The sequence below is a fragment of the Falco cherrug genome, chromosome 10 (assembly GCF_023634085.1).
Source record: "Falco cherrug isolate bFalChe1 chromosome 10, bFalChe1.pri, whole genome shotgun sequence".
NCBI classification, from domain to species: domain Eukaryota; kingdom Metazoa; phylum Chordata; class Aves; order Falconiformes; family Falconidae; genus Falco; species Falco cherrug.
In genome coordinates this window covers 31311662-31323713 of record NC_073706.1, presented here as the reverse complement: position 1 = coordinate 31323713, position 12052 = coordinate 31311662, and the positions used below count along the sequence as shown (strand labels likewise).

General features: G+C 37.3%; 1 protein-coding gene across 7 annotated transcripts in view; it reads right to left on the bottom strand.

The window, feature by feature from the left end:
• Positions 1 to 2151: 2151 nt before the first annotated feature.
• Positions 2152 to 12052, bottom strand: part of INSC (INSC spindle orientation adaptor protein) — a 138385-nt gene continuing 128484 nt past the window's right edge. For all 7 annotated transcript variants that reach the window (XM_055722840.1, XM_027810522.2, XM_027810523.2 and 4 more), the window contains 4 exons: positions 8511 to 8577; positions 5491 to 5646; positions 4754 to 4830; positions 2152 to 2824 (listed from right to left, as the gene is read on the bottom strand). In XM_055722840.1, the coding sequence (XP_055578815.1) occupies positions 2696 to 2824; positions 4754 to 4830; positions 5491 to 5646; positions 8511 to 8577 (429 nt within the window). In that variant the 3' untranslated portion in view covers positions 2152 to 2695. The remainder of the gene's footprint in view (positions 2825 to 4753; positions 4831 to 5490; positions 5647 to 8510; positions 8578 to 12052) is intronic.

Below are 12052 nucleotides of genomic sequence, written 5' to 3'. Positions count from 1 at the left end.
TTGTTTTTTGTTCATTTAAAAACTGAAAAGTCGCTTTCAGAGCAGACATTTTTTATCCAGAATTCATTCAGAAGTAATGTGAAAATAATATTTCAGTATTTTTAATGATTTTTTATTTCCAAGTTAATTAAGAAGAAAGGAAGAGGTATGTTTATGTTCTGCTAAACTTTAGCATATAAAAAAATAAGGTGCACAGCTTTAGGTGAAAAATTCAGACCTAGCAAAAATGTTTTTGATGACACTTAGATGATAACAGGTCTGAACTGGCTCTTTGAAGATATGTTTTTCTACTGCAAATACGAATATCACTTAAAAGTATTTTGTTTCTTTAACGTAAAAAGCCCCATTCATAATATGAACACATGTAAATGGACAATATAGGCTAGAATAATTGCCATATATTTACAGATCGAAAGTATCTGTAGTAAAATCAATTTTTTGTGGATTGACATTGCATCTGAGAGCAAATTACACTCATTCATTGCTGCTGGCCTGCTCACTGAATATTTGATTGAACTATTAGAAATGGCTTTAAAACCTTATTGGTCATAATGTTATTTTCTTAACAGCTCCTTCAGTCCACTTTACATGTGTGGACACTTTTTTGGAATGAGGTTTTAACTTCATGTAGTAGGGGATAAAAACTACCCCACCTACAAACTCATCTCTGGTGTTCATTGCAGCTAACAGAACAAGGTTCGGTACAGAACATCCACAACAGAATTTGATGTGTTGTATTCTGTTAGGGATTACTATGCTATCAGCATGATAGCAATGGGATCTTACTGAGTTAATTTTTTTATGAGATTTATGAGAACATTGTTTAGACCAGAAAGTTGATTTTACCATTTAAAGTATCCATAGTTCATACATGTATTTCTGCTTAGTGAGGGAAGTGTTAAAGTCCATCACTTGTATAACATTTTCAAAGCTGTACAGTACCATACATCTTAAGAATCTTGGAAATCTTGGAAATCTAAGGAGCTGTCTCAAAGTAAGCAAAGCAGAATTCATTTCTGCTCTTAGCAGAATATTACATCTGTGAAACATCTGATTCAACACTTATCTTTGAGTAGTTGCTTATGACAGAGGTCACTGTATGTTTTCTATGTTTTAAAACTTCAGTCAAGATAGAGCACATCGTTAAATGGGGAGTTCACAAGAAATGTTAAGGCAGAGACTTCTTAACCTATATACTCAAGTGGAGAAAAAAGTAGCTACCATATACCACTGCTAGAAGCAGGAGAGATTTCTCAGACACTGAAAATGCAGAAGGCAATCACAGCTTAGCAATTTCCTGGTGCCTTTCAACTAAACACCACATAATACTAAATAAACATTAATGAATTTAGCTGCTTAACATATCTACAAAGTAAGTACAGTAAAGAAGAAATGTACTTACTTTTTTGGCAGATGTCCTAGTACCCTAAAGCTGCTGATCATAAAATGATCCAGAGCAACTGTTGCAAGCCATCAAGAAAAAAATACATATACTTTCATTATCTAGAGATGTTTTGTGAGAAGCTGGGGGAAAACAGTCTCAAGATATTGCTGGTTGAGTAATTTTACATTTATATGGTTTGTTGATGAAAAGAAAAAGCAAATTTTAAGAGGAATGTTCATGAAAAAATAATTCTATTTTAGAATAAACTCTATTCTTTACTCTTTATGTTGTTATTTATGAGTAAAATCTCCCTTTTGTCAACTCTGAGAGCTCCTAAAAGTCCCATTTCAAAGTTTTAGAAAGACAGGACTAATTAGAAAAACAGGAAAATGGAAATTCAAGTTACAAATAGTTTATCTGTTCTGATCATTTAGTGTATGCATGTACAACTTTTCACAAAAATAGTAGCTTGAATCTTAAAAACGTGTCTGGACGTGCTTACTTCCAGTTCTTGTAAGGCTTGGAAAGGAGGGAAAATTATCAGTATGTAATGACTTTAAATCTTATGTGGATACCTTCACATTGATGATGTGTGTTTGATTGCATAAAGATGTTTCTAGAATACTCTCAATTTCTTTGTGAAATTTCAGTAAATGTAAATAAAAGAACTGTCTGCAAGTGTGTATCCTCTGATGGAGCACATCTTTATAGAGTATAAGAATGTCCTCTAACATGATTCCAAGCAAGTATTTGAAATTTAAAAAAAAAAAAAAAAAAAATCAGCTAATCACAGTCCTATATTTTCATAATTCTATTTAAAAAATAACAACAGTTAAGAACTGGACTCAGACTGTAACATCCTTTTCATTTCAAAGTAGTTAACTTCAGCTATAAGATTAGTTTTCTTCTAGTGCAACAAATGCATGAGACTAAAGCATTTCTTAAAAAACCCTGCAAAATATTCTAACTGTAGAAAAATATCATTATAAGAAGCATTTAACATCGGAGCACCAAATTCTTGGCTTTGTTACCTTGACTCAACTATATTACACAAGGTAACATTTTGTTAGATTGCAGTGATAAGGTCTGTTGATATGTCTTGGCAGGAAAATAAAATATAAAATTACTTTTGCAAACCACTGAAACAAGTTCCCTCATTCTGTTTCTCTGCTCCTACAAACCACATGTTCATGGTTTTAAAATAAATAAGTCATAAATAACAATAGGACTAAAATGAAATAAAATTGTATATGTATTATCTTATTGTATATCTATCATCATGATTATTTTTCAAAGATTTTTGGCTCACATTTATACAAAGCTCTCTTCCATATTTGTGCATAGCAGAAAGGAATCCACAAGTCTGGGCTTTACTAGCTGCTGAAAATCTGAATCTTCAAGTCCATCAGGACTCATGACTGCTAGTCTCCGTAAGGCTGCCTAGAAAAAGAAAACACCACAACTGTAATACTGTTAAAGTTTGATGAAATCTTCATTGCAGGAATCCATTATAACAATCTCTAAACAATAGCCAAGGCTCAAATCTGAACCATGCAGGTCTATGGACATTTCTATCTGGCTAATATCTCATTACTGTCTTCAGCTATCTCAAGAATCTACCCTCAAATGCAGCTATTAAATGACAGTTCATTTTGGGCACATTACTCTCAGACCTGAGTGATAGTGTAGTGTTAACTGATCTGTTGCACATCTCACACTGTCTCTTTGTACCTCAACTCTCCTCTCAGCTTTTGCCTTATTTATGAGAACTGTAAGCCATCTGATTCAGAAAATATCTGCTTTTTTTTTATGCAATGCCAACAGCAGATATCTTTTTAGATACTAGCGTCGTAGAAAGAAACCATACATTTCAAACCATTTGGGAACAAATAAAACTGCCAGTTGTTCCGATTATGAGGCTGCACAATAAAAATTGCATTGATGTTACTATTATCTTCATAAACTCTTCCCTTCTGAGTTGTTACTTGTTTTTCTCACTGGAGGAAAATAAACAACAATTACATACCTTCTAGCAACCTGACACAACAGATGCAACTGGAAAACAGGCTGGCTTTCCTCAACAACAAAAATTGTCTTCTATTAGTAAGGTCTGATAGTTGTGATCAGCTTATCTCTGCGCTGTCAATGCAGCACTGAGACAAGAGTTAACTGCCTGCTTCAAAATGTACAAAAAGTAAACAGTCAAGCTAAAACTACAAAACACTACAAGTCCTCAGACTTTAGTGATGATACCTATCAGAGCCTGGAGCAGCTTCAGTCTCAGTGACAATATTTTTGCCGCATATTTACTAGAAAGTGTCATCAGGCAGTTACCAAAATATCAGGAGAAGCAGAATTGCTGAGATGGGCAGGCAGGTAACATATCTAGCAATAGGCATGAATTCAAGGAATGTGCAGCAACAACTTCAATGAGACAGGGAAAATCACAGTCTGGGTTGCTGCCATCACTGTGGCCTCTGCTCTAGCCATACAAGATTAACAAGCATTCTTGGTACATATGAAGAATAACCACACCATTTCTTATGCTTACATTCATACTCTTTTCACCCTGAATGAGTCCTGCTTAAACGAACAAAACCTCCTCATGTGCTGGTACAAAGCTAGCTGTTAATCAAAGCTGCAGTAACCAAGTTTTACATTTAAAATAACATTAATATTAAAAAGCACTGTCAAACAATATTCTTCAGTCTTCATTCATCAAACCTATCTCCTAACCCTAGATTACCCACGTCCTCAGAACACTTTGCTCTCAGAACGCTAGGTGAAATTACTCAACTCCAACAGCTGGCTGGGGCTCACATTCAATGCAGCGCAGGGCCAGCAGCTGGGAACTTTCTCCTAAGCAGAGAAAGTGTTAACCTTCTGTTGGCAGCTTCTTGGCTGGACACTATATTGTCTTGGAGGCTCAAATAGAAAAATATGTATTATAGTGAAAGCAAGAAAACACCTTTCTTCTCTTTGGCCACTTTACATAAATGTCTCCATACGTGTGTGTGTGTGTGTGCAGAAAAAGGGCTGCTACTCCTGTGATTCAAGGCTCGTTTCAACAAACAGAGCATCAGAGAATGGAATTTAAGAATTACTGAAACCTTAAATTATGAAGCATTCCAGTGAAATTTTTTAGTGCTCAATAATGTGGAGATGAAGCCAATTTTCCTTATGTGCTTAAATCTTCAATCAGAGGATAAATAATTGACACTGTATATGATTACGCTTAAGGGGAAAAGCAGGAGACCCTGGCATGAATTTAAAACATTCCTGCAATACTTAGGCATTTTGAAATCTAAAGGGCTGTTTTTTCCTGTATTTTTCAGGATAAGCATGAAAGAAAGATTAAAATGTACCTACCAGACATGCTACTAAAACAGAATCACTGTTATTTCTTTCAGTTGGTGATCTGCAAAGCTTAATTAGGCGAGGAATACCTGAGTACACAAAACAATATCAGGAAAAATAACTTAGAGAAACAATTTTGAGATTAGGTGGGTTTTCATATGTTTCATATTTATCTTCCTTAGTAGATATGATCTCTAATGCAAAGATGACACGCAAATACTTAAGGGATTGTCTATGGAATTATGCAGTTCTGAGGCATCATAATTAATAGTTGTAAAGTATAAACAAACAAATGCATTGTTTTTACCCACTATTGCTGTTTCAAAGTGGAAATTGTAATCTCCACTTCTTCCCTACCAATCTTCCCACACACCCTTAAAAAACTCCAGCCAAAAGAACATGTTCCTTCCTGTTAGATTCATCACATCTGAACCTGCAGGGGTCCAGGTTTTCTGTCCACTGACAGATCCTGCACAAGGGTTTAAATAAAGGAATGGAGGAAGCAGCACTCTCAGTTGGCATCGTCTGCAACAGCTATGTGTTGAGTGGATGCTGCACCTCAGGTTCCTCTGGGAAATGAGCCAGAGGTTCATCTAGCACAATCTCCTCAGTTACTCTCTGGACAGACTGTATAGGGAACCTTTTCCATAAAGTGTACCAAGTGAGGCTAAAAATTAAAAAATGCTTCTCCATGACTGGCAGTCGCTCCCTCTTCTTCATCTGCCATTAAGCTAGTGATAAATCCTTACAGCTGAGTTTTACAGCTGCATCTGCCACTTCAGGATCTCGGCTGAGTCGTGCCAGCGTAACTGCAGATTTCTGTTGGACTCGCTCACAAGCAGCAACTTCTGCTGAATTTCCTGAAGATGATCTTTCAAAGAGCATTTCCATTAAAAGCTGGACACCTAAAAGGATGTAAGAACCATTGTTATCCTCTCTCTGAACAAAAAATTCAGTCCAAAAAAGTAAAGGGAAAAAGCCAGCTACATAAATACAGACCAATCACTGCCCAAATAGGGCACAAAGAATGCATAAATGCAGACTGCAATTTGGTCATCAGCATTCAGGTATATGTGATCTTTGCATACCTTTGTCTTCACTAGGGTGCTACAGAATTTCTGGAAGTAGAACATGCACTAACCCTTCTCTCCTCCAACTTCTTGACTCCCCTACAAGTTGGTATTTTAGATTTCAGAAATTTATTTCTGTCAAACTAAATGCAATTCTTTATTTGCTTCTAAACTAACCTGAAGGTAAGCAGCTAAAAACCTGTAGTGATATATTTCATGCCTTTACATGAAGTTTTGCTTTGAATTAAAGGAAAGTAAAACTTTTTTTCTTTCAGTTTATGTATTTTTAAGCAAGCATTTAAAAGTTCCCATCTCAAACTCTTTAAAGGTATTTTAGAATAGGGAATCCTTTAATGAGGGAAATCAGGAAATTCTGCCTTTTAAAGTTTACTGTGTGAACTGACTTCACTTCAGAAGACTATGTAATCTGTGACAAAATGGTTTTATTAACTTATTGCCTGTAGGAGCTGATATTCTTATTGTAGCACCACAAAAACAGATGAGACTGTGCTGATTCCTATTTTCTATATTATTTTAAATGTAAGGACAATTATGTGCTATTAGACTCCATATGCTATTAGGCATTCAGATTATTTCAGGTAGCATCAGAGGATTTTAACTGTTAGAACGTTTGCATAAATAATTAAGAGAATTAGCATCAGAATCATGTTGCTAGGTCATAATCAATCGACATACAAAAAAGTCAAAGTTGAGAAGAAAATGCATCTAAACTTTCCAGGATTCAAAGACCCTTCTCAGTTTGTGAATCTGGCTTCTGACCAGCAGCTGATTACTACATTAGGCAGGCACATAAAAACTTTATACAGAAGGTGAGTGACAACCCTTCTCAAAAGCCTCGAGGCAAATGTGAACTTCCATTAGGGAGTGTATACACAAACTTTACTTCATCACACTGTGCTTGACAATCCACATGTAAATCTCCACCTACTGTAGTAATCTAGCATGAGTTAGAGTTGGCATAGCTGCTAGTATAAATTCATGAACTTCAGTCAAGTTTCTGCTGCAGCAGAAGTACATGAAATATGAACAAACACCTGTCCTGAAGAATAAAACTAGTTTTGGTGTGCGCAGTGAAACAGATAGCCAAACTACATAACCAATCTGTTAATGATGAGGAGTGCAAAAGTTTCCAGGGCATATCTGGATTGTGAGTGCTAACAGCAAATCAGAAAACAGCAGCATGAGTCAAACAGACAAATCACTGACAGGGTATTCCCTACCCAACCCTATAATTATAGACACCTAGGGTCCTGGGAAATGTCCTGGGAAATGTTTCTAGAAAAGACTCTGGGTAGGGAAGCCCCACATGCCTGCACTGAGAGTTCAAAGACCACCTCTGCAACCTCCAGGAGCACAGGGAGCTTGGACCAGGAGCATGGCAGAAACCATCATGTGGACCTGATCAACCTCCCTCTGGGACTGTCCCATCCCTCCCATGCAACAAGGAGATCCAGTAAGAAGCCACCATGCTAAAATGGCTTGCTACTACTAACCCCTCACTGAACTATCTTATGCATGGGACAGGAAAGTCTGGTAATTTGTAGAGTTGCATATATCTGATGAAACTGTTTCAGTATTCAGAACCATTCAACCTCCACATTATCATTTAGTCTCAAACTGAAACACCTATGCACTCTAGCAGGGACATCAAATACATACTACCTCTGTGCACACACAGATCACACCAAGCGAATTAGTTGTGCCTGATCCTTGCTAGTCATATTTGTGCGCACAGAGCTCAAATTTTCCACTGAAATGCAAAAAACATCTACATCCAAACCTACATAGGAATTGGCCAATTCTATTTCAAGACCTGCTTCTACGTAGATGCTTTCTAAACCCCTTCTCCCACCTACAATCAGCCATGTCTGAGATTCAAATGGATCTAAACTGAAACCGTTCCTATCCAAACCTTAATTTAAAAAGTGTGGAAAGGATATTCCTAGGACAGTAGGACAGAAAAAGCATGATATGTGAAGTTTTGCTGTAATTTAATATCTAAAAAAAAAAAAAAAAGCTGTCTTAATATATTTCTTGGCCATGAATTTGCTGGTATGTGTATTAATAAGGCAGTTACGCCTTCCTCTATCCTTATCCACAGAATTATTAACCTAACTTCTCAGACTTCTGTGGGCCTATAACACCTAAGGTTTTTTCAATGTAATGGATTTCTCAAAATATGACATTTAAAGAAGGGGGAAAACTGGCAACTTCTGTATAGTAATGAAAACGTAATGCTTCAAAATCTATCACACTTCTGAATGCCTGTGAAAAAAATGACACAAAATGCAGGTATGCATGGCTCAGTATCAGATTATTTCTTTTAATGCATAAGAATTGCTACCTTATACAATATGATTACTGGAATTACTATAATTACTGTTGTTGAAACACTTTGTACTACCTTGCTTTGTATCTATAAGTCACATACAGAGAGAAAATCAGCAGTATGGTTATACATGCAAAGTTTTCTAAAGCAGTGGTAATTTATTTCAGTTACATAGAACCATCCCAAGGACTCATTTTGTACCCTGTAGCAATATGCAACATCCAGCAGAGATAGGATGCAAAATGAGGTATTATTAATGAAGCCTTTCTCCCTTACCTTGTAAACCACTACTCTCCCATTTACCCACATTCTCCACAAATACAGAATACAATTTAGCTAAAATACATACCATTTCCTTGAATTATTTCTGAAGCACACTGGTCCAAGACAGACATGTTTGCCAATATTGTTACCACCTGTTATTAAAAAGAGAAGGAAATATGAAATATAGCCCTACAATTCAGTAATATTAAATAACACTGTGGTTTATAAAATTAGTATGGCAGAAATATGGCAAACCCAATAAAATTAAAAAGCATTCCTGTAGTTGAACAGTCTATTCCCACCTTTGTGATTTCTCAGGGGTCTTTATCTTACAGCTGCTAACTGAAATCCAAACAAGAAGAAAAGTAAAATTCTTTTTCTCACACTCCTATATTTATACATAAAAGCCTGTCATAGAGATAATACAGCAGATTTGTTCAGTAGTCAAATTGGTAGGAAGAGAAAAACTTAACAAAAAAGAGCCAACCAAAAAAACCCTGGAGTCCTACAAAGAATTCAGCCAGGAGCTGCCCACCTTCAGGAACCAGTCCTGTAGTCACATTCTAGCTCTGGCAGAGCTCACAGTGAAAGCTAAGAACCAGTATACAGCATACGTTCAGTAGTGGTAAGTCATTGCTACCTTTCTGCTTCAGGGTTCAGCTGAAATGTCAAGAAAACCGCACAAAAGATTTTGAGTTTTGAGCCTTGATTCAAGGAAGTATTTAAGGAATACTTTTCAGTTCTACTGAAGCCATAATTTGTGTGCATGTGAAAGCACTGTGCAAAAATGAGCTGGATTTAAAAATCTGTTTATACTTCCCCTGAGCTGAGGCCAAGATTAGGTTTTGTACCAATAGAAGCACATTTTGACATCCTAATTTACAGCATTTCTTATCCAAAATAGCACTAACTGTTTTAAAGATTAGGTGTAACTCAGCTTGCTTAAAGTGATGCAGCGAGCTGTTGACAAGAGACCTGATCATGTGGAGCTGTTGGCTTTCAATCACGTATTCCCCTCATTGATACCATATGCTTTCTCTCATACATCCTGCAAGATAACTCTTTTTTACTTTATCCTTCAAATAACTTCCTTCTGCATGCAAACACATCTCAATAATAACAATATATGTAAGAGACCAAAAAAGAAATGTTATAGATCATTAGAATACAAAATAAAAGAAGTATTCTTTCTTAAGAGGTTTAAATTTATTCTAGTTGAGAAAAACTGATAATCCTCAAAAATAACGATCAATTTGAGAACTGGTTATAAGCTTTTTAATGGTACAGTGTCAGTTCACAAACAAGCAAACTTCTTAGATGTAAGTAGGCGTGAGATCAAATCACCATTCTGATCTCACTTTGCCATTTTAATAACAAGGATGACTCATTTTTGATGCTGTGACATAAAGGTCTTCCACTTTGGAAGGTAGTGTTACAGTGTCATCTCTCTGAATAAATATACTTACTTAGGATGCAAATGAGTTGCTGAAACTCTATAGAGTGACAGGTAGAAATATGGTAACTTAGTATATGTCTATGTATTTATTCCATATTAATTATTAACTGTGTTTCAGGCAGAGTGTATATGTTTTCTCATTCTAAATTATATCCTGTTAATGAAAATTGCTTCCTCTATGCAGAATCTGCACCCCATGTGGCTCTCTAAGCCAGATGAAGAATTCAATTAACCACAATTTGAATACATGCCAATTATTCCACTGCCTCAAGTTATTTTGTCTAATAAGTATTTTCATACATAAAAATATTTTGTGTGTATCTTCTGACATTAAAAATTATTTGAGGTTATATGCATACTTCCTTCGTGTTGATTATGTGGCCCCCTATATTTTGCAATGTATTTATGAACTAGCCTAGTGGGTTTATATGTAAGCTTCCCCAGAGGGGTTTATAAAAGACCCTTGTCATCAATAACCACCAAGTTCTACCTGTATTATATTTTAAAATCTTAGTAGGACTTGAAAGAGAGTTAAACTATAGATTAGCTCACACCATATAGATAGATTTTTCTTCCCCCAAAAAAGTCACATTTTCCTGTGATATAAACAATGTAATGTGAAATACCATAACGTAAACTTTTCCAGTGGCATCTCTCCCACTGTAGATATATATATATATATTTTATTTTTTTTTTTTGTCTAATGATATAATGATACATCAGCTTACACTGCAGTCTTTATCTTCTCTTTTCCTATCATCTGGGTCCAGATTTCATAAAGCCCTAGACAGTCTCTCAGAAACAACTGTGAAGTCCCGCTGAATCAGCAAACCATTTCAGATGTTATTGTGAGACATGGAGCACACAAACAGATATAGATAAAAGTGACTGCCTAAGCCTCATTTTCACCAGGAAAATAGACGAAAGTTACCAAAACTTCTTTCAGAATTGAAATCACAAAATCATAGAACGGTTTGAGTTGGAAGGGACCTGAAAGATCATCTCAGTTCCAACCCCTGCTGCCAGAGGCAGGGACATCTTCCACTAGACCAAGTTGCCCCCAGCCCTGTCCAGCCTGGCCTGGGACACTGCCAGGGATGGGGCACCCACAGCTGCTCTAGGCAGCCTGGGCCAGTGTCTCGCCACCCTCACAGTAAACGATATCTTTCTTATATCTACTCTAAGTCTGCCCTCTTTCAGTTTAAAGCCATTCCCCCTTGCCCTATTGCTGCACGCCCCTGTAAAAACTCTCTCTCCAGCTTTCTTGGAAGCCCCTTTAGGTGCTGGAAGGCTGCTGCAAGGTCTCCCCTGAGCCTTCTCTTCTCCAGGCTGAGCAACAACAATTCTCCAGCCTGTCTTCATATGAGAGGTGCTCCAGCCCTCTGGTCACCTTCACAGCCCTCCTCTGGACCTTGCACTTGGCCCTATTGAACTCCATGGGGTTTGCGCGGGCCCACCTCTCCAGCCTGTCAAGGTCCCTCTGGATGGCATTCCTTCCCTCCAGCATGTCAGCTCCACCACTCAGCTTGGTGTCATTGGCAAACTTACTGAGGAAGCACTCAATTCCAGTGTCCATGTTACCAACAAAGATGGTCAACAGCACTTGTCCCAATACCAACCCCTGCTGAATGCCACTCATCACTGGTCTTCACTTGGACATGGAGCCATTGACCACAACACTTTGAGGGCAACCAATCAGCCACCAAGCTGTCCATGTGTCAGATCCATATCTCTCCAATTTAGAAATAAGGATGACATGCCAGACAGTGTCAAATGCTTTGCACAAGTTCAGGTAGATGACAGCAGTTGCTCTTCCCTCATCCACCAATGCTGCAACCCCATCACAGAAGGCCACCAGATTTGTCAGGCACAATTTGCCCTTAATGAAGCCATGTTGGCTGTCACTAATCACCGCCTTATTTTTCACATGCCTTAGCATAGTCACTAGGAGAATCTGCTCCATGGTCTTGCCAGACACCAAGGTGAGACTGTCCTGTAGTTCCCCAGGTCTTCATTATTTCCCTTTTTAAAAATGGGGTTTATATTTACCCTTTTCCAGTCAGTAGGCTTCAATGGACTGCCACAACTTCTTAAATATGATGGATAGTGGCTTAGCCACTTCATTCACCAGTTCCCCTAGGACCCACGGATGCATCTCATCAGGTCCCATG